This window comes from Aythya ferina, assembly GCF_964211825.1.
Source record: "Aythya ferina genome assembly, chromosome: 1".
Classification (NCBI taxonomy): domain Eukaryota; kingdom Metazoa; phylum Chordata; class Aves; order Anseriformes; family Anatidae; genus Aythya; species Aythya ferina.
In genome coordinates, this window is record NC_140296.1 from 204,848,083 (window position 1) to 204,871,984 (window position 23,902).

Here is a 23,902-nt window from a genome sequence, read left to right on the forward strand (position 1 = left end):
TGACACTAGGACAACTGTGTAAAAGTCCTTCTCTAAGACTGTTTGAAAGACGAATTCTGCAGTGGTTATCTGAACGGAAACAGTTAAAAGGAATTAACCCCCACATTATAGACATATGGATTACATGATTTAACTCAAATGATATTACTTGCATGAAGCTACATGCCCTTTCATTCCCAAATCCTTTTTGAGAAAGGAAACTCTGGTGGTGCATGAATCACAACATGCTATATCACGCAGGATGCTATATCATGCGGGATCCTTTTAGGTTGCTGCGATTGAAAGCAGTTATGTGTAAGTACTGTTCCCCAAACCAAGGCTGGTTATGCGTAAAAGTCTATGCTGTAAAGCCTCAGCAATAACATCTGCTGGAAAAACGTGACAGCACAGCAGAGGGAACACCATCAGCCTCCAAGAAGTGGAAAGAGAGACAGACTGAGACATTAATCTTGTTCATAAAATACATTTATTGTTGGTACAGAGCGAGGCATATTCGTCAGTACTTGATAGGAGTGAGGAGCACAACAGCATCATTCCATGTAAATAAAGGCCATGTTACATCTCAAGTGTTGGATCATTACCATTCCAGCAGAAGGCCTGAAGAGAGACTTAATTTAATTACATAATTTGTGAAATAAGTTAAAGGAAAATTTACGTCATCATCCATTGTAGGAAACACTTCGTGTAAGCAACGAACGCAGGCTGTGCAGTGAGAAGAGGCAGCTGGCTTGCTCACAGACTGCTGCCACATCCCGGCACAGCAAGTGTTACATACCCACGCCTTTGACAGTGAGAAATTTTTGAGGAGATTCAATGAAATAGCAGCATTTGAAGGATATTTCCCCTTTCTAAGGTCAGTGAGAGGTTCTTTTCTTTTCCTTCCTTCAATCACCAATAAGTGGATTTTACTAAGACTGAACAGTATCCTCGATGTAAGATTTCTGATGTAATAAGATATAGGTCTTGGCTTTTCAAATGGTCACACTGATTGAGCCGTGATGGCTGCTGCTCTTGAAATGGCTCTTCCAGTTCTTCTCTTTATTGGTCTGCCCTGTAAATGGGCTGTCATATCATTCTTGGGAAAAAATGCTCTTCTGCTGAAATTAGAGTTGATGGTCTTGTGCTTGATTTGGACAATGCCTTTATCCTCCTCTCCCAAGCATGCTCTGCTAAGAAAACGGTTGGGGGAGGGAAAGAGAGGGGAAAAAACATATTTCAATAAATCAAAATTATTCCAGAGACACACTGAAGTTTGGCTACAATTCCTTCCTAGGATTTGCAATATTTTCAATTAAAATATAGAAAAGGAAACACTGTCAACACACACATCATCACAGAGGCAGAATGAAGCTATCTGAAGACTCAACAATCCAGACATCTGGAGGGCTGGAGAGCTGCAGGAACAATTCCTATTCATCCATCTTAATGCTATCATAGCTCTAGTCATGCTATGGCTATTAAGGAAATTAAAACATCTGACCTTACAATAAGATAAATCCTGTTCCCAGCAGTTACATACTCGAGGAAATATATCCTGAAGCCATACAGCAATAAGTATCTCCCCTACCTACCTTCTTCCTATATTCCAAGTCATCATCGAAATCTTGATAGTCTGAACATGTCGCACTGCACTTGCACTTCATTATTCACCTCCTGTGCACAGTCAGGCCACCAAGAGCTAAAAGTATAGATCTGTCAAGTCCTCCAAGAATTATTTCTACTGCCACACCAGAGAGCTCTGCCACAGAGGTCTCGACTCTATTCAGAGTCTCCCAGAAAAATGCAGACTTGCAAGGACGATATGTTGGGCTCTACCAAGAACTTCCTACTGCCATGATTCATGAATAAAGGGGCCGTAGAAACAAGCACATGTACAGGTACTACTTATCTAAATCAGTATAATGAACAGAAAACAGGCTCTAGCGTGCTGGAGACCACCTAAACTCAGTGGTGGACTACGATGTTGACCAAGGCAATCTATTGTTCTGCCCTTCAAAATCCAGAAAATGGGAAAGCTGGTAATTATGAGTCTCCTTGTAACAAATAATAGCAAGGGATTTGACAATTTTTTGGGCTTATGTCAGGAGCAGGCCCAGATGTGAGCCTTGAAGTCTTACAGGAGACCTACCAACAGGTGATTCAAATACGTGGTCAGTACCTGGCCACACCAGGCATAGTTTCTTGCAGGCCTGTACTGTCAGACAAAGAGTTAGGATTCAGGAAAACTAAAAGTAAAGGGAACGGAAACCTGTTGTCATTTATGTCTTTAACCAAATTCTCACAATCTTTCTAAAAATTATCTGGAGAACCACTCAAGCAGTGATCCTGCAAGGAGGATGAAGATGCATAGCAAGGAGCAGGACAGTGAGCACATGAAAAGATGGAAAATGTCCTCGTGATCACAAATGTTCTCTACAACTCATGGTAGAGAGGTACGTGCTGATGAAATAAACAGAATCAGTTTTACACTCCCTAGTTGCTTTTATAAACAAAGATAAGGGAAACTTTTACTGGTTAACACAATCTCTGCTCTCACTCGACAGTATCCCCACAGAGATTTTGGTAGAACTGGCGCAGGCTATTTCATCGGGAAGTCTCCTTTTGCAGTTGTACCACAGAAACATGCTCAAAGCCATTGCTGGGCTGAATATTAACTTTGCGTAAATTTAACACTGCATAAATTATCACGGGAAATTCCCAAAAGATCTGAGCAAAATTCTGTTACTTTTTTTTTTTCACTTAATGTCCTAAGGAAAGCAATTGCAGGTATTTGTTCATCACATGCAGATTTCTGCCCACAAAATTTCATCTGCAGAAAAGTGGGAGTGTACCAGGGCTTTGTTTGTTTTTGTCTGTATTTTTTTAACGTTCTTTACTGACTCTTGTAATTTATCATCACTTAGACAGTCACTTCATGTATTTAGCATTTTTTCCTTGTGTTTTCTCCATGACACCGATGTAGGCATGAAGGGAACCTGATCCGACCCTTCCATAATGAAATTTCTTCAGTCAAGGTGGTGTTAAATTTAAATAGTGTTAAAAGACAATGTCTCTTTATTGTGTTTCAGCCCAAAGTGTTTCCAGCTACACTAATTTTACATATTTTTCCATTAGACTGAGAGATGGCACCTGGAGAATGAGGCTAAACAAGATGGTTTTGTGCTGACCAGGATGCATCATCGAGGACCACTCTACCCTCCAATTCACAATAATGGGCACAAAGAGGCTGGAGAGGCTGAAGGGCAGCGTTTAGGAGCCAGGCTGTCAGACACCAGCAGCTGTCAGCACCTTTCTTTGAAATACTTTCGAACCTCACCTGCAGAGACTTGCATCCCAGTGATATTCAGTGGTCTAGCAGGAAACTATTGCATAGACTTCATTACACTATAATATTGCTGTGTTTCCGTGTAGGAATTAGGACTCCCTGTAGACTAGAAAAAAATAATGGGTATTTCAACAGCCACCTTGTCCACATCAGTGCGTGGTACATTAGGACCAGCAATAAAAATGTCATTTTTTTGTAAAAAAAATGGCATTGCTGGAGATACGTCAGCACTGGGAACACAGATCCATGGCACAGACAATCCTAATATCTTCCCTTTAATGGCTCCATTAAGTAGTTTTTCTCTCTGTTTCTATTATAATAAAATACAAACATTAATAATAGAGCTTAATTTATCTCACGAGCTTCCCCTGACTTTGGGAGAAGATTTAAACTGAAGATACAACAATGTGTCAACCTCCTCTGAATTAACAGCTCTCTGGGCCTTTCTAACAAGGGGAGAAAAGGACAGATAGAGACATGAGATTACAGACAGGATGAGAAATAAGGAGCATACAGAAGAGAGGGTGAGATAATTATAAGCAAGATAGGAAAGAAAGAGGAGTCAATAAATTCAATTTATGAAAAGCACAGAGTGTGCTCAGCCTGAGCACAAGTGCCCAGACTCACCGCCAGGAAATCGGATTAGTTAACTTATTTGGTTTTCAATATCTTGGTCTATTCCCTCTAGCAAATTTTCTTCTTTGTTTGTTTCTTGTAGCCGGTGTCAGTTAACTTTTTCATTTCTGAATCTACTATTTATCCTGCTCTTCTGTCTTCCAAGCAAGCACACACAGTAGGTAATTTTGCAGTATTTTATAGCAGCGTTTAGCAATTATTTCAAAGTCACTGTTTGTCTGGACTTCCAGGCAATCAGCGAGTAAAAATAATTACATTTACAGCTGCAACACATGGAGGATGAGCTCTAGAGGACTGATGTTCATTATGAAAAACAATCGTTCCTGCTTGCAAATATTTCCATCATAAAAGGCTTCTCTTTCTCTGTTATCATAAGAGAGAAACCTCTCTGAATTCTCATCTTGAAGCATGTGTGAAAGAGAATAAGAAGCATTTAGGAAACACTTTTAACTACTTGACAGGCTTGGTTGAAGATCTTCAACAAAAAAGGTGTTTAAAAAGGGTTCAGAAACCTAATGCTCATATTTATGCAATTTCCTTTTCCTGCACCTTCTGAACATGAATTAATTCATCCTCATCATAGTCTTCTGAAGAAATTACTATCAGATACTAACTTTAGTTATAGCTTAAATATGAATAATTAGGATAAATTTTGTAGTTACTGTTAAAAATAATGTAGAATTATAAATACAGTAAATTAGCATTTCAGATGATGCAAGCCATAGTGATGTTGACTACATAATGACCTAATATTATTCACTAGCCTTTTTTTTCTAAAATTTCTCAAAACATCCTCTGTCTAGTAACTTCAAACTGGATTTTGGAATACAAAAATCATACTAAAAGAAATCTTTAAAAAAAAATAAATGCGAACACCAATTCTTGCTCGTTATAGTAGGAAGAGAATGGAATTAAATAAAATAGTAGCAAACAATTCAAAGAAAAAAAAAACACAGTTCAAAAAGCCATGGAAAACCGTATAGTTTAGGGAAAAAGGGGGACAGGCAAAACTTGTCCTGTGCCCAAGGAAGGCACCTGGACAAAACTTACTGCACTTATCATGCTTGGATGTCTGAGCATGGGGCATTTTAAAAGAGCCTCAGGCTCTGCCATCAGGAAAAAAATTTCATGAGCTGGGATCCTGGTAGGCTGTAGGGTTTTAACGGAAATGAAGGAGCACAGGAGCATTAAAAGTGGGCAGGAGAAACACCGAGGGGTGTAATGAAGGAGGTAATTTTGAAAGGAAGAGGTTGATCTCATTTATTTTTAAATTTCATCACATGAACCCTCTTCAGGCAAAGTTTTCACTGATGATAACAACGTTTAATATCACAAAGAGATTTCAGAGCTGCCCTGACAGCCCCACAAATTGTCCTGATCCTGCACCACAGCTCTTTCAGTGAACAAGGACACTACAGCTGCTGGCTGCGTCTGTCTTCCAGCCTATTCAGAAAGGAGCCCACTAACTGTATAAACAAATAATTATAATAACAGCACCCCACAAATGTGTTGAGTGCTGTGGCCTGCAGAAACCGCTGTAGCACTGCCATGCAACTGTAACCTCCCACAAAATTTACACAGTGCTAAACCACAAGCAGCACTGACTCCAGGAAGATCTTCAGCAGTGCCAGGGCAGGACTGCACCAGCAAAAGTGCACAAAGGTCTCAGAGAATGATTATTGTCAAGGTCTTACTGCTCTTCTGTACGGGCAGGACTAACTCTAGTGATGACTGACATTATCAAGTACTAAACGTTCTTGCTCAGTCCCTGCTAACAAATTAGAGCATGTGTTTTCACATGTTCAGAGATTAACTCAGACTTTAGCAGAAATAAAGATCAACAGACTTATTTAAGCACCTTTATATATACTATATATACGGCCTACAAGCACATCTCCAACTGGCTAAAAACACAGTTGAGATCAACATATACTTCACTGTATTTGATTTAAGGTGATGAAAAAGAATCACGTTTAGAACTTGTAGCTTCTTTTAACTGAAACATTTATGCAGTACTGTCATTTCCCTTTAGCTGCACTAATAAAGAATAAAAGTTTATAATCTGAAGTAACAACCCATGCCGTAGCAAATTGGATGGCAAGGGGAAAAGACCAGGTAAATGGCAGTATTAGACTCTGAGTACATAAAAGAAATGAAGACTTCCAACCGGTGAGCAATCTAGTTTGAGGCATCCATTCACCTGTTACTGAAAGTGGCCATATTTATGGCAAATAGTACCACTTAGTTAAATCCCCTTGTCTTACTGCTAAAACTGCAGATACCAGGCAACATCTGCCAACAGTGACAGGTTGTACATAAATCAACAGTTTCCCAAGGGAGGAGATGGAAACCCTATCACTTAAATAAATTGAAAGTGGACTCCATGAAGCTTGTGAGTCCCAACATACAGTGAACCGTAATGCTTTAGCATGTAAGAGGGACTAATTGGGTAATCCAACAGTCTTCTTCTCTTTATTCCATGATTATTTCAGTTGCAATATTTGTACACCCACCTGTTTGGCATGATTGACACAATGCAGGTATTGGCTAGCCAGTGCAGAGCAGCTGAGGGTCTCCTGAGCATGCTGCTGGTAACACTGCAGAATTTTACCCTGCAGATCTGCGCAGACTGGATGAGACTCGTATCGCCTGGGGAAAGAAGAAAGAACATTTTGATTTCCTTCTCAAAAACGTTTCAGGAAAGATGCAACTTTAAATAATGGATGTGAAGGAAAACACTTTAAAGTTACAAAGGAAGGCTGCAGTCACAAAAACAGCCACAGAACTGCAGGACGCATTAAACTTCATTGTTGTATAGTCCTAGGACCATATAGTCTTGCTACTTATTAAATATTGCTAGTGTATAAGGCAGAAAGCACCCATTGGACTGACCTAGAGAATGCAGAAAACTTGCTAGCATCAGCAAATTACACAATCTGCTTTTGCTGATCTGATGATAGCCTCTATTTTTGGCGCATCCTCCTTCCCTTCTTCTACCCATCACCTCAATTGTAACCCTGACGCCAGATGTGCAAGTTATTTAGGAATTTTGTCTATTTTCCTTACTGTATGGATTAATTACTCTTGTCATCTTTTTGGCTGATGCAGTACACAACGGAATGGAAACTCCTTTCGTCTGTTCTGCAAAATAAACCCTCTTTTGGACAAAAATCTTGTCATTTGCATTAATCTATGTAATGTTATCTACACTGATAGTGGCACAGAATTTAAATGGGAATACAATACTTTCCTGATTCAAAAGCAAGTGGGTGGCAGAGTGTTAGAGAGATGAAAGGTCCACTGTAATTTCAAGTTAATTGGACGTTTGCTTTATAAACATCTTTTAAGGTATTCAAAATCTAGTTACTGTTATAGCCCTTTCACAGCAAAAATAAACCATTTTAGCAGTAGAAAAAGAGCCATAAAACTTTATAAAAAAAAAATTGAAGGTTCATATAATTTTAAAACTACCATTTGTTTTATGTGTGTGAACTGTATACTTCATACACTTTCCCATTTACCCTACCAGGAAAGCCCGACAATGGCTGTTCTAACATCCACATTATTTTTAGTTCAATAAGGTCGTAAAAAGAACGAGCCTCATCAGCCACAGCATCCTCAGATGAATCCTCTGTTCCTTCTTGTTTTGCTGATTGGCCAAGACAGATCTCTGCTTTACTACGGCGAGAAGGCGAAACATGAAGCACGATGCGGTTCCTTGGGGGAGCTGACTTCTGGGCAATCACTCAAGATGTAGTACCAAAAAAGACCTGTTAAGTCGCCTTGATTTTACAATCCATACCTATAGAAAACAGCCCTCTTCCTCTTTTCATTCATTACCATACATCTGTGAAATACCCGAAGCAGAATTTAAATGCAGTCCCTGGTGCTTCCCCACTTTATGATCTGAAAGTTCAAACTTCTGTAGACTCTTACGGATGAGGATTTTCCCTTAATCCCCCCTCTGCTGATATCAGCAAGCGTTTCAAGAGCGTGTTAGGCATCAAAATGTACGGCCATAAAATGCTGTACACCGGCTGACTACGGCAAGGGCTGGGGCTGGATGGGATAAAAGTAAAGGCTGAAGCATCTCGTCCGCTCTTTGTAGCTGTATGACTCAGCTCTGATGATTTAGGTCCAACTAAACCAGCACTCGTTTCAAATGCCTGAGACCCTGGTCTGGATTGATAATCCAGTACAATAGAGCAGGAGCTGGCGAAACCCTCACACAGCAAACCTAGCAGTGCCTTTATTCACAAGTGTTTTTAAAGTGGCTTTGTTGAGTGTGTCTTAAATGTGAAGAGAGAAGGGAACGGGCTTCTGTACACTGGCTACATAAATTCTGTAAATGTAAATTCTTTACATAAGCCATCTGGGGGGGTCGCTAACTTGCAGCAAGGATCTTTGTGGATGGCTTGTTTCCCTGAGCCGTGCCATTAGCCATTCAAAGACACATATTATTCCTTATCTGAATGCTTCAATGGACACTTCGCCTTGCCGACAGCACCGGAGTTCGGGCAGACGTGTCGTCTCCTGCCTCACCACAATTTCTTCTCATTCTACGACTTCTCACTGGTGAATTTTCCAAACGTGCTCTCAGCCCATCACCACAGCCCAGCCCCGGCGCTGGTCAATGCAAACGGGGCCATTTCCTTGAAGTCAACCAAGTCCATTTTCTTGGATTAATCTCTTCAAGGAGAGCACCGGCTCCGTATTGATCTGCTGTGCTTGTTATGCTCCCCTAATGCACTATTTGCACTTTGGGGAAAACGCTAAATGAGATTACTATCTACCATTAGATGGCCATAAAGCACGCGGGGCAGGATCTCCCGCTCAGGAAAGGAGGTTGCAGCACACATTATGGTAAACCCAGCAGAGGGTTTGCGATTGATTTCTGGTTGGTGATGGATGACAGGACTCCCAGACGGACGGTCAGAGGCAGCCACCGGCAAGGAAACTCCTCAAAAGGGAAATGAAACATCTCCCTAAAAGATAACCTCGCTAATGTTCCTGTAAATAAGGGTAATTTTACAGACACATTTAAAGGTCTGGTGGGGCACGACTGGAGAAGAAGCTTGTCAGAAAAGGGAAACAGCGCAAAAAACAGTCGTTAGGAGGAATCTGCTGGGGAAACACAAAGATTTTAAAGGCTGAATGGATAAACCAACCTGATCTGGTGAGAGCTGACCCTATTCAAGCACGAGGTTCCTTCCCTATGTCCCGAGAGCTTTATTTTGAGATACGTGGCAGGGAAAGCATCCAACCCTTTTCAACCTTTTCTTTAATTTTTTTTTAATTACTTGGGAATTTCATGACTAAACTGAAGAAAGCAATGGGAAAAATATATACTGTAGTAGTCAACAAGGACTGACAGGAAAGCCTGTCCGAGGCCCATCTCCATTCAGCGCAACTCAATAACTACTTTACTGAATCAACACACGCGAAATTTAAAATGCCTTTCTTCTCCAAAGTCAATATGAGCAGCAGCCCGAGCTGCGCCGCGCACCACCCGGCATGCTTTTATTAACGTGTTTTTATTAAGTTTACAATTACTTGATCTGCTTTCGCTTTCCCAGCTGCTCCTGGAGCACCTTGCATGCCAGCAAATATTTCTGCGTGCCCGAATAAACCTCGGAGGGAGCCGCGCGCCCACCTTTTCCATCAAGCTGATGCACCACAATCTCATAAAGGTAATGGGATGAAGACACAAAAGAAAATAAGAGAGAGCTTTATAAAGAAATATTCTATGCGAAGGCATGAAGAGAAAATTTAATGAGAGGAACTTTGTACTCATCTAGCCTGTCTCAAAGAGCATAGCTTATTGTATTCCTGGGGGCTCCGAGAAAGGAGCCCCTTCACGGCATTCAAACAAAATGTCTACTAAAGAGGAAATCTGAAATCACCATGGTAAGTTTTGTGATAGAACTGACATTCTGACTGAAGGAATCTGAATCGCTGATGAGTTTCCAACTGTGCAGGTATCTGGCATAATCCCACCAGATCAGGACTTCAGGCAATTGTCATAAAATATAGAAAGAAGAAAAAAAAAAAAGCAACAAAAAACCAGCATGGATTACAAAAACCTCTGCCATTAGATGGCCAGAAGTATCCAGGGCTTAATTTTATTCCTCATTAAAATGCTGACACTTATCAGAAGCATCTGTTCTTCTCCGTGTAACCCTTGGCATCTACAGCTACCTTGTGCTCGGTGAAAGAAGCAGAGATGATGCTCTGGGTCCGAGGCCAGGCAGCACAGCACAGCCTGCACCCCTAAATGTAAATTTGTCCCCTCCAAACCAGCAGCTCAGCATGTGTGTGTGTCCGAGCTACAAAAAGGGGACTGTCCCCAGCATGTGCTCCTCCCTGAGCCATGCCAGGTGCCGCCCAGGGAAGTGTCAGCTTTGAAATCAATCCCCAAAAAAGGAGCACATTACCTCTTAGACCCAACACAGCAGCACACTGAAGGACTGGAGCCAAGGTCCCGAGCTGCTTTATTTGCTCCTTTCAGCTGTAGGAGCCACGCCACCATCAGACCCCACCTGCACTGGTAGCAAGCAAAGCAAGGAAAAAAAAAAAAAGATGTGTCTTTCCTCAACCTGCTTATAATGCCCAGAAAGATAAGAAGCAATAAATCGATGCAGAAAGATGGTGAAACAAAATGAAACTGAGGCAGTGCCCTCGCAATAGGCACAGCAACAGCCTGACTGTTTTCACGTGCTTTATGAGCAACCAAGAGGAATCTTAAAGGGATTTGGGGGAAGTTAATCAATTATCTTTGCCTACGTCTACTGAAATTTTCTTTTTATAATGAGAAACAGTGAAAGCAGATGCTTGTTTGGTAAAAGGGGTGAGTTGGGGGTGGAAGGTAGTGTCAGCAGTGCTTCAGAGAGAAAGCAAATGGGGACTGGAAGTGACAGCAAAGCAGATATGGGCCATAAAGGGCTTCAAAAGGGAAGATGTGTGACTTGTAAGTGATGCAGGTGAAGGGAAGCCAGTGGACAATGAAAGGAGATGATGGGAATATTGGGGAGGGAAACCATTTACAGCACTGCTCTCAGCTGACTCCGTCAAGGCAAGATTTCCCTTCTCATGGCCATAGGGAATAAAACGTATGTTGCAATAACTGATACCACGAGCTGCGAGGGATTTAGCTGAGCAGATGGACAAGGAAGGCCATGTTTTGTATGTTTTGCATAAAGAGTCAGCAAGAGCAAAAGGTACGCCTAGCTGAGAAGACCTAGGGAGAAGGTCGGGTCAGAGACGAGGTGGAAGCGACAAGTCTGGAACAGCGGCAAGACAGGGGGTATTTTCCACCAAGATACAAAAAGGTGGTGCTGGGGGTTTATTCTTTTTTAAGATTACCTCATCCAAAAAGGAGCTGCTTCCACAGAATGACTGCTCGCTGAATTCACAGGACTTGTTTACAGTACAGAAAATAGTTGCAAAACAGAGAACAGGGGGAAAAAAAAACACAAAAGGGCATATGGTAATGAAGATCCTTACTGCTGCACCAGTATTTTTAGCTTTTAAATTAATTTACTCTTTATATTAAATTATTTTTAAAAATTGTCTTCGCACATTAAGTAGGTGATGACTTGAGAGTGCATTACGAAACGTGTAAAGCACAAACCAAATGGTTCTGTTCTTCTAAAGATCACTTGGAAGCAATACCACGATCTGATTTCGGAGTATCTACAACCGACGTTGCGAAGCAGTCCATAATCAAACTGTGCCTACACAGAGCCCTCAAAATTACCATGTGGGAAGTGCTGCCAGCAAAAGATCAAGTACTGCAGAGTTGATTCTTGCTTTTATTTACACTTGACTACATAGTGTGACTTCTCCAAAAGCTGTAAAAGAAAAGAATTTTCCTAACAAATCTCTGGTGGAAGAGAGCCGCAGTCGTTCCTGTTTTGTTACAAGTGAGAACACTAAAAGTGCACAGTAATGCTAAAAAAATGACTTCTGCCCAAGTCTGAGCACAACCCCCCTCTGCCTGTTGACACACGCATCTCTTGTGCTACGAGGGATCAGCTCCAGTGTTAATATTGCCTGCGGTATTTTTAGACTCCACAATCCCAGCCCCGACAAAAACTTCGGCAAATGTTTGTCATTCTCTCATTTATTTCGTCTCCTTCGGAAGCAAATTAAAATCTGTTCCCAACGTCCTGACCTCTGAAATTTAGGGATGGAGATAAGAAGAGGCGGAAAGACACATCCCAGCATATTCACGCACACGCACCGCTTGGAGGCAGACATTTAATTATGTCTAGAGTGCGCTAAGTCAAGTTCAATATGTTGACAAAAACCTGGTTTAACACAGAAGCCTGGCAGATAGCACTATTGACCTTTGTAGGTCTTTTTTTTTTTTTTTTTAATTTATTTTTTTTATTTTTTCCCAGTGAATGTTTCCCACCTGGTGAACCACCTGGTATGTTGGTAGGAGAGCGGTTCAGCTTTTATCATAAGCAAAGTGGAAACCATTCCTCGTAATGCAACAGCACATTTATTGCATTCAGGGAGGAAAGAGCATCTCTAAGATTAACAGAGAATTTACGATCCCAAATCTGGCAAAGCACATAAATACAAGCGTAACTGCACGCAGTGAGTAATTCCACATTTGCATGTGCAAAGTTATGCACATTCTTAAACCCTCTGTTGGGCTGGGACTTACACCACGATGAAATTGGGATGTGGATCAGAAAGATTTCCTGGTTCTGAATCCTAATTAGACTGGTGAACTAATTGCTGAGGTCTTCAGCCTCTGAGGACGTTGCATGAACTAGACTAGATCTCTTCAGCCTAGAGAAAGACAATTGCAAGTAAACATGTGGCAGATGTATGAAATCATCAATGGCATAAGGAGCAATTATTCAGAGAGACAGCCAATGAAGTCTTCTAGCAGTAGGTTTACAACCAAAAACATAATTCAAGCCTTTTCCAGACAACACCTAATGAAAAGCTGGAACTCACTGCTAGAGGATACTGGGGGTATCATAAGCACAGCTGGGTTCAAAAGCCAATTACAAGGTACTGTAAGAGAAGTCCATCAAAGGATTATGAGCAAAAATACAGTGTTTGGCTCAGGAAAGCCCCACTTCACTGCCTGTTTGAAGGTAAAATGGCATCCCTGTCTAATTCCCCTATTTTTACAGTTTTCCTCAAGTACCCACTCCTTGCTGTTGGCTGATAAGCTAGAAGGACCTCTGATCTGACCCGCTGGGACTGTTAATGCTCTGAACACCTTGAAGAGCAAGTCATCAACGGAATGAGACTGCTGTCCAGCCTGACAGGCACAATTAGGTTCAATACTTTTATTTAAATTGATATTCATTGAATGTTATTATCCCAAATCACTGCTTGTTTATAGAATTCCCCTCCCTGGAAAAAAAAAAAAAAAAAAAAAAAAAAAAACACTTAAAATACAAAGTACACCAACATATTATTATACAAATGTACCTTACACACAGCTGGTCCTCGCAGCTGCAAAGGGAACCACATGCTGGAATTACCCAAATTTAGGATGCACATTTTTAACCCTGCAGCTTAAAGAACAGTTTTTACTAAATACTAGGATGTAGGCTTTAAATATTAAAATAAACAGCCATATGGATGACAATGATACAAATTTTACACTTACAAAATGGGCATGCATGCCTTTATGGTGTAGAAAATATAGTTACTACAGTGTTATATTAGAAATATAAGATATATAAGAGAAAAAGAGAAAGCTCTGAAAGGTGCAGTTTTATCCACATGGAATATACTGCATCTATGTAATGTACATATATGATATATATATTATTGAAATAATTTCTTGGTCTTGCACTGATCCAAACCAGTTCCTACTTTGGCAAGTTACAAGAGGAAGAACAATCATGTTGGATGTATATAACTCTGTCCAACCACTAAGCAAGAAAGGAAACAAACTAATCCAACCACAAGAGTCAAATAAATCTGCTCAGCCTGAACTGAGCAAAACCCCACACATCCACACACGCATGATCAGCATATCAACACTTGATTTCAAACCTCATAATGTAAATTCGGATCACAAATTATTTTAGGTTGCATGTAGCATCACTTGAACTCTGTCTCATTACTCCTCCCAAAACATTAATTAATGAGGATGAGCTAGACTCCGCTCGCTCAGCTGTTTACGAGCAGGCAGGTCAAAGACCACCATTGCCAACAACAACAGGTGGTACCATGTCTTAATATCACCACTGGTCTGCAACTACTGCTGGTCCAGGACTTCTTAGGTATATTAATCTGTTTTAAAACTATGTAAAATACAATAAAGTATTTCTAATTTCTAAAGAAAAAGATTATTCTGCAACAGTATGAAATCTGTCTCTATATGAAGGTGGCAAAACAACACCGTGGCAATTTTATCCACTTTAATGGATATTTAATCCATTTAATTTTATTCACGTCCCTGTGTTAAATTTTCCATGGTAAGGGTATGTCACTGAGTGAGTAAAGCACACACAAAGGGAACACAGACAGACCTGAGCAAAGACCAAGCACCCAAATGAGCAGCCCAAACCACAACCACAACCACGGCGTGGATTTATTATTGCTGCGCATTTCCCAAGAGCGACACAATTCACTTCAGGCTTTGTAAACTCACGAGTATCATCATCATCCCCAACTCGTGACAATAAAATCTTCACAGCACCTCACTAAAAAAGAGCTTTCCCTTTATAGAGGTGCCATAGAGTGTGCTCTAATAAGGAGAGGTGTTTCTTACCTGTAGCAAAGGTCAACTGCTGCACACAATATGTAGCACCACACGACACTACCTCGTGGCACATTATTATCCAAATATTACTCTCTCGAGCAATATATGTTTAACTGTTTTGTTCGACTGTAAGAGGCCCGAAAGCCTGCTCCCGACCACAAAAAATAAGAGATTTTATGAGCAGAACTAGCATGCAGGAAAAGCAATCAACAGTTAAACACTTCAAGCATCACTGCTCCCGTGGGTGATGATTACTGGAGGGAACTGAAGGTTGCAATCTTAAAAGTTAAGAGAGAGGAAAATAAATGCCAATTTTTCATTTGAGCATGAAGTTTTTTCAATAAAAAAGAGGCTCGGACTCACTTTGATAAGCTACAAAGACTACGTGCACTTCCCCAAGCCTTGCACCAGGCTGTGGCAAGCCACTCTTTATAAAATATAATCAGCTGGGCTGCAATAACAATAACGTGTTAAGAAACACACACAAAGAGGAATAATCACCCTGCAAACATGTTGCTAATAAGTGGGTACTGGACCTTGTTATAATATATCTTAGTTTAAATGTGTTTGTACAACGTGCTGTAGAAATAAAGGAAAACATAATGACCTCAACACCCTTCTTAGCATCTCAGCAGGGAAAACGCACCTCTCACCATGAACAAATCACGAACAGCACTTAGAGAGAGGGGTTCTAAAGCAAGGCATTCATGATTCACTTCGTTATTTTTCACTGCCTGCTGGTGGAAATGTCCCTGGGACTGTTTCAGGACACGATGGTACCTGGAAAGCAGTTTAGCACCAAAAGGGTGTTCTAAAAATCATCGTCGCCAACTCAGAAAGAGCTTGCAAAGGTCTCTCCTTATGCATTCGCCGTGTGCTGGCAGCATTAACGAGGCACGAAGTCACTGGATGGAGCTTCAGTCTGATCCCAGGAAGCAATTTTGATGCCTCGTGTTTTACAACCTCATCACGTACCATTTGTAAGTTCCCAATTTTTCGCCAACATCTCAAATAGTTGTTGGGTAGCGGAGTGCTTTTTTAAGTATCACAAGTTGGCCAAGCTTCAGATCAACCAGGAAAGTTTTCCCCAGTTAGGTCGTGCCCCTGGAGTTTAACTGGTTCTCACTGAGGTTTTGCTGCTAATTGCTGCTAACCAAAGAATTCGACTCGCTCCTGTTGCAGCACATCTCATTACAGAGGCTACGAGAAACAAACCAATTCTTCTTGCCACCCAGAGCTGGAACCTGGCGATCTCTGCCATCATCAGATGGGTTTGGGTCTTGATTTTAAGGGTATAACTACAATACAGTCTGAAATAACCCATTCAGGAGAAGAGTAATAATTTTGAGCAAAATACCTCAATGATGGAAATTGTAACAAAACCAGCATTTTTTCTCAACACCTTTCCTCTTCCTCCGAGCACTGTTTGTGGAATGCCCCAAGCAGGTTGACTCTGGACCATTTCCTTCATTTTGGGGATTGAAGATGGCACGAACATGGAAGGGCTCCTCTTGGGGCACTGCCTATCTAAAACAGCAGGACTTATGCTTATCCCACTGAGCAGGACAGGTGGGTCCACCTTAAAACTACCAGGGTAGCAAGTGAAAGCACCCTAGCAAAGGTACAGAGAGCTCAGAGAGATAATAATGAACATAATTGTAGTTAGTTATTGTTTGGTCTACTTACGGCCCTATTTTATAATGCTACTGCCAGCAGAGCTATTTTATGTGATGTCTTTTTCATGTAGCAACCTTTCCATAAATCAAAGGAAAAGCAATACCAGGCAGTTTTTCCTGCAGCCTGTTTGACAATAAAAGTTAACACTGAACCCTGGCTGTTATCAATCTTCATAAATGTGTCCATGATACAGCAAGCCTGTTCCATATTACGCTGAGTTTGTTACTAATGCATGCAGAGGAGCAACCCAGTGGCTTAATGGATCTCCTAAATGGCCTGAAACTGGGACCCACGCTAAGTGGCCAGGAAAGTTTTAGAGAAATAACTGTTTTTCTCATTTCTTTCATTATTCAGTAAAACGATTGTCCGTTACAATGGCTTTATCTCTCCTAGCTCAAGAAAGGTATATTGTACTATAATATGGATTTACACGGACAAAATAAAGACCTCAGGAGAATGCCTATCGTTGAATCATATCATGTTAAGAAACCGTAGTAAGAAGTGCAAATGAGCAGTATTTCAGCACGTCCTTTTAGCAGAGATCTATGCGACAAAGGAAGATTTATATGCAAGCACTGAACACAAAGTTTGACAGAATCACACAAACTTATTCTCAGTAGTACACACACCATTAAGGGCAGTAAGGGATAATGGCTGATCTGTAACAAGATGTATTTGGATATTACCTGAAAAAACTCAGTTTACAATGCGTACCCAGAACAAGAGGTCGATGGTGGAGTTTGACCTTCACACATCCAGCCTGTGGGGATCCAAAGAGCAGCAGCAACTTTATCTGCCTAAACATGGGGTTTACCAGGTGCTGAGTAACTTGAGGACTACTTCTGTCCCATGCAGCATCACCAACAGGTCTCCAGGTTTAAAATAAAGACAACTTGGGACAGAGCCATTACATAGATTAGCTTTATGCTTAATTGATCTTCTTGAAGAGCCACCAAAGCCCATTCTGTAGATGACCCAAAAGAATATCCATAATATTTCTACCTAAAGGAGCCAAAATACATAGTAGAAAAGAGCTGGTGAACTAGATTCATTTGACACTAAAATTATCCATAAAGAACTTGTTTCTAAATTCCACGCTGACTGTGCTTATGGCATCTTTTTATTGAGAAGGTTATGGCAATTTTTTTTTTTTTTTTTGCCAAAGTACTGCATCTAGTCACAGCAGAGGGGAAAGAACGTATGTGATGGAACAAAAGGGGCTGCATTTCATCAGCCCAAGCAAGAGCAAGATTTCGCTAACAGTAAAGCAGTGTAGACAGAGCAGCAGTCTATTACACACAGATCTATACAGCCTGTCTCGCAAAACCTTTCGATCCTGATCTGCTGGTGCTTCCCGTAATGCATATGGCACGGTGCAGCCTTGGCTATGGAACACTATCTGTCTTCACACATCCTTGACAGGGGACTCTATCTTTATAACGTTTATAGCCACGGACATGGCACTCGAGTGGTCTCCTTAAAGATCCGCGTATTAGTTTTATCTATTTTCTCCAGTCCTGTTCCCCAAGGCTTAAATGTGTACTTTAAATGTTTCAGGACTCTACTTTGATTTTATATTGCAGGCAGATTAATGGAGATGCAGAAGACAGTGCAAGAGAGTGCATTTTTACGATTTTTTTAAAATATTGACGAGTTTTCCAATTTCAGTTATGGATCCTCCGAAGAGGCACACAGCACTTGAATTGACAAACCCCTCTAACGCTTAACTGTTCATAAACAGTAACAGGGGAAAATCTCTCCTACCGAACAGCTGTGTGCCTTCCCCTGTTCTTTTAGGGTTAGAAAGTGGTGTGCCCTTCATGCTTCTAAGTGTGCACCATGCAAGAAAAATATCAGGTCATACCCACACAAGCCAAATGTTTTAAAATCCCCATGTACAACAAAAATATTTTGGAAATCCCCTCTTCGGAAATGCCAGCAAAAGAGCTTTGATTTGCTTAAAAATGCAGCTCACGCTCAAGAAAGTGAGAAAATGCGGTCAGCAGTTGTAAAAGCATTCCAAAAACTGGTTAGGATATTTCATGACCAACATACACACTTTCTCCTGTGGATGTCAGAACTCATACTTTAAAGATGCAGCGATAACCACTGAAAGAATCAAAAAGCATGTTGAGAAAATAACTTAGTGGTTTGCAATGAGGAGTACTGAGAATAACAGAACAAAATTCAAAGAAAAGGCAGGCAGAACATCAGCACAAAATTTTCCTGTATAGAATATATATTAAATAATAGAATAGTATTTCAAGGGAAATAAGTAAAACTTGAATTTTCTGCTAGGGACACAGACCATCTTGTTAGCTGAGTGCTTCCAACTAACAAGGCTTCATGGCCACCATGGCTATGTTCTGATCAATTAACCAACTTACACAGCTGTGTTTAAAGAGATGCCCATCTGGAAAACTTGCTGGAAATTTCAAGCTAAGAAGAGCGGGAATTTTTTTTTGAAGGTTCACATCTCCTAGGAAAAAAATTAAAATTGACCATATTCACCGAAGGCCACTGCTGTCTAAAATTTGGTTATGTAGATGTCAAAATTCCTCCAACTGAAGGAGAATAATTGTTAAACTATGTGAGTTTGGAGGTGTGAAGAAGTAGCAATGCCTCTGAGGACAGACCCGATGCTGTTCCCCTTTTCACAAAACAACGTGTACAAAAATGTACACGTCGATGCTGTGGTCAACTCCTAGAGAATCAAAAATCTTAAGAATCAAAATTGTATTTTTTCAAAACCACAATTATTTTGCACCACATGTGCTACTAAGAGGATCAACAAAGAAAGCCAAAATGTCACTGTTTGATGCTATTTAAGATGGAAAACAGAAGTTTGGGGGGCTTGTTCTGCCCTCTTACCTATAAATGAGACCCAAATCAATCAGGTCGCTAAAAAAGAATATACTGTATTAGGAAGAACAGCCTATAAAGTTTGTGAAAAATGACAATCACTGACCTCTTAATTCTAGACTCAGATTTGGTATATTTGGGTTACCCACCTGACTTCAGTTCAGTCTCTTAACTGTAAGGGATAACTGAATTCACTTCTGTCACATATACCCAGATCCTTTCGTTATTTTTATTGCAGTAGAGCTTAGTTGGACTAATTAAAATGAAATTTACACTAGGAAGCAATTCGCTAGGCTTTCTAATACATAAAAAGCATTAATCCTAAACAAAAGTATAAAGGCTTCTCTGTCACCCAACCTCCCTGCAGCACACCTGTTGCCAGCTGCCTGCTGCACTGTTTTGTTTTACTCCCCAATAAATTCAGGTTAACCAAGTGCGACCCGGCACAACTTTATTTTATTTATTTGTAGGAGCCTGCCAGTGGCAAAAGGAACAAAACTCCTCCTCCATCAGGCCAGCAGAGTGACACGGTGATCCAGTGCCACCCCCATGTGCCACCCATCCAGCTGCCAGCAGCTGCAGCATCCCCTGCTCCAGATGCTGGCAGCTGCAGCTCCGTGTTTTACGCACCGAAGACACAGGAGGACCAGCCTTAAACAAAGACGACCTGGTTCTGGTATCAGCAGCATTATCTCTGCTGCTCTGATGTCTTGAGAATGAGGGCTTTATTTAAGAAATGGAAATGAGGCAGCAGGATTCCCTGGCTGCTTCTCTGTGGAAGATACGGAGAAGCTTGTTGAATGCTCCAGGCCTGGCTGGAGTATTCATGTTATGTTATGTTATGCTGATGTCCTCACTACTCACTCAGGTCGAAATCTGCATGGTACTCTCCACTGAGATTCATCTCATTTCGGACTGCCCTAAGTAAATAGGAAGATAAAAAGCAATACTGGAAGATAAACTGTAATTAAAAGCGTAGCTCTGCTCAGAGAAGGAGCTATTGCAGCATACCTGCTCTCTGCATGTCTTTATCAACTTCACATTAAGGAAAAATAAATAATATATTTTTATTCCTTTTAATCTTTCAGAGCTACAGGATAAGGTAGGTGGAATATGCTTGCCAGATACCAAAGAAATTGTACGATTTTCAAGTCCAGGTAATCATTTTTACTCCTGGCAATAAAAGGGGGAAGTTCTACTTTTGAACTTAGCCTCATCTGAACTGGAAGCCAACAGGACAGCTTAACTGTTTTATGAGGCATCTTAATTCTATTTTTATAAACCTTATTTTCTGGGTACGACCACACTTTGCAACAAGGCACATGATTTGATATTATTTCCCCAACTGTTTAATGTATACTTTGGCTTTCCAACCGTGATTTCACTTCGATGGAGTCTAAGCAGAATGACTGCAGTCAATTTTTTTTCCCCCCTATTTAGCCCAACACTACTGGAAGGGAGTGAGGAAAAAAAAAAGGAAGAACTGGTTAATTACAAGTAGCAGCAAATGAGCTGTAATGGAGGTGTTATGAATGTAAATCAGGGACGCCTGATGCAGCAACAGCAGCATCTGTGCATGCAGCTTACAAAGTAATGAGATCGTGCTGATGTACTGGCATCCTGCTTTGATCACTTCATCTTGTTCAAGGGCTCTGCTGGGAAAACAAAGGTCAGTGGCACTGACCTCCCTCCCCGCAGCTTGCACACGCACCAAGATTAGCAGCTGATCAAGGATCGCTGTCTTTCCACCCCGTGATTTTGGACCGGATGGTTACATAGTTGGGGGCCTTCACCAAACAGAAAGCACAAGCTCCTGGCCATGTGAAGTGTCGTGTTCGAACATGTTGAGGTAATTGGCCATTCATTCTTTACCCTGTAACCAGAAACAGGTGTACGCTTCTTAGAAAAAAAGCATCACCACCATCAACTCTGCAAAACCTGTTCCCTTTTAGAAAAAGAGGCGTGCTGCTGTGTGCTCGGAAGTGGGGGCTGTGAGATCTGTAGGCTTTGGTTCTACAGATGGCTTGGACTCATAAAAAAAAAAAAAAACCTCCTTAAAAAAAAGGTATTGGTAAATCTCAGCAACATAAGATTACAACGCGCAGAACAAATTAATAATAAAAAGAGGAGACTGTGGGTTTTAGCCTTCCTCGGTTTAACACTGTAATTGGGAAATCATTTACTTGTGTGTACACCAAATCCCAACAAAGGATGCTTAACGTATTAAAACAAGAGGCTTTAGTCCTTGAAAGGGAGCGGGGAGCCAGATGTACCGCAGCAGAGCGCTACGTGCCAAGCGCGCTGCGAGCGCTCGGTCCTCCCTGGTTACTACGAGTGGCTCAGGAAACTGCAGCCAGCAGCAAGAACTGCCCTTAATGAGTGCATCCATCAATTTTCAGGGGACTCGGTTGATTACCGGCACGCAAAACTAGGGAACACGCCAATTTAACTGGTGGCCACTGATGCATGAAGGAAGAGTTTCGCTCGCTCGCTTTTCAGGAGGAAGTCTATAAAATGACTTAACGCATCTGTGTAAGCAAATACAGAAAACCCGTGGTGTGCTGAGGCAGGAGCACGTGCTTCTCCTTCCAACACATCGACCAGATGCACCTGAAGAGGAAAGGGACATTCAGACAGCTAGGCGTGTTTGACTACATCTGTTAGAAAGCTTATCCTGTTGTAACTACTTTCCAGCAAGTCTTTTGTTATTTTAAGTACTAATTCATATCAGATAAAAAATTCCTAGTCATGACTTTGGGCTTTACTGAAATGAATTTTACGATTGCTTTCCCTATTCCAGACCATAAAGTATCTAACTGTGTGAAAAACTGGTGATAGCCTGAGGAAAGCCTTAATGAATGTACATGGGATTCCTAAAAAAGATATGGGCAAATAAGGAGAGAATTGGCTTGGCCCTCTTAATTAACGTCCTACCTAAATTTTGAATAATGGATTAAAAAAAAAAGTTAATATAACTCTCAATATATTAACATATTCAATGCTTCAGAACAATGCTTCAAAATTCAATGCTCCTGCCCAAAGAGGCACATTTAAAGTTCACATTTGAGTTTGAATATCTCAATGAAACCCATCCCCATGCAAACAGACTCTCAGTCCTGGGCTTACCAGAAAAACACACAGATATTACGCCAGAATCCCCCGCTCCCACTTCGCTCAGGATGAATCTGCATCTAGCTGAAAAGTGCACAATTAATATTTCATCCAGCTCTGTTGAGTACTCTCATTCCTAATGGGCTCTATCGATCAAAGGAAGAAAGTTAAATATCTTTGTGGCTGGAGGGAAAACTAAAGTTGTCATTTATGAAGTGATCATCATTTCACAGGTAAATGCACTGAGGAGTTTATAGGATTTTGATATTTTAAAGCTGTTCAAAGGAAATCCTCATCTATATGTTCACAGGTTGGAGAGAAATGGAGATGGAGATAACACTGACCACCAAAATCCATTCATCAAGCCAAGATGCTGAAGCAACAGGCTATCTGAAAGATCACTGAGTTATAAATGTAGTATTACATTAAAATATAATACCTTCTGCTTCCTTACTCCAATGCAAAGGCATATCTAGGTGTGCATGGTGTAAAGTGTTTGCCCAGCCAAGAAGCACTGTGTTTGTCCAAAAAGCAAAACCACAGGTACAAGGAATGGTAGAAAGTCAAGCATTTTGCTCAAATGAGCTCTGCTCTAGCAGGGCTGAGACGAGTTTATTAGGACTGAATACGGGCTGAAAGGGGTGAGCAAAGAAAACAAACTCTGTTTTCTTCCTTTTGCATTTGAAAGGAACAGAATTTGGGATGTACAAGATAAATAACAGAGACAGAAAAGATTTGTAGTCTCTGTCAGCTCCTTTTCCACCTGAAGCAGCTCTGTGCCTTCTGAATCCAGACTGCTTCCCAGCTAAGAGGGGTGACAGTGCCACATCCACCCTGCAAAACACCATTTATACTTCGCTTGAGCAGTGCAAGGCCATTAAGCTATCAGACACCAGCACTGGTTATTTATTTAAGCAGCTCACTGCCACGGACCATGCTCTGTGTGAACACCACTGCTGGGGCAGCTACACAGCGGGGATGTCTTTGGGAACTAAGGCACCCAAAAAGGGCAGGAGAAAGAAAGAAGACTGTTCAAGTACCTCTGCTGCTAAGAAAAGCCCTGTGGTTTCAGCTGACTTGATGGTATTTAATGTTGTGCACTCCTTCTAGCAGTCCTACGCTCACCTGTGGGACATTTGGGTAACTCAGGACCGTTGTCCCCAGCTGCGACACGTGGCATTGCTTTCAGACAGCATCGTGCCAAGTTGTGCTTCTCTCACTGACTCACTAAGATCTGAGTGAGTCCAATTGTGGGGTTTGGGGCTTATTCTTGTTTCTTCGAAGTGAAAAGAGGACATGACTTACTGCCAGAGTTACGCGGTAAGGATAATTACATTATGTATAGCTCGCAAATTAAATAATCAGTTACATACAAACACAAAAAATAATACAACATCTGCAATTCTCTTGTCATTTTTTCAAATGTTAGGAACAAAGGATTTAAGACTACTACCAACAACGGTATCACCAACAGTATTAAAAAAACTGTTTCATGACAAAGCACTGCAATGGATGCTACGTTCGAAAGAGAAAGGATGAATTTCAGA

The 23,902-nt window shown here is 41.1% G+C and overlaps 1 protein-coding gene across 4 annotated transcripts in view; it reads right to left on the reverse strand.

Moving 5' to 3' along the window:
* Positions 1 to 447: 447 nt before the first annotated feature.
* The window catches only part of CHCHD3 (coiled-coil-helix-coiled-coil-helix domain containing 3), a 158,657-nt gene continuing 135,202 nt past the window's right edge, over positions 448 to 23,902 (reverse strand). For 2 of the 4 annotated variants that reach the window (XM_084531104.1, XM_084531102.1), the window contains exons 7-8: positions 6,475 to 6,610; positions 448 to 1,166 (exon numbers count right to left, since the gene is read on the reverse strand). In XM_084531104.1, the coding sequence (XP_084387230.1) occupies positions 1,143 to 1,166; positions 6,475 to 6,610 (160 nt within the window). In that variant the 3' untranslated portion in view covers positions 448 to 1,142. Of the gene's footprint in view, positions 1,170 to 6,474; positions 6,611 to 23,902 lie in introns of all 4 variants that reach the window. The other 2 variants (XM_084531103.1, XM_084531101.1) reach the window with 1 other exon arrangement.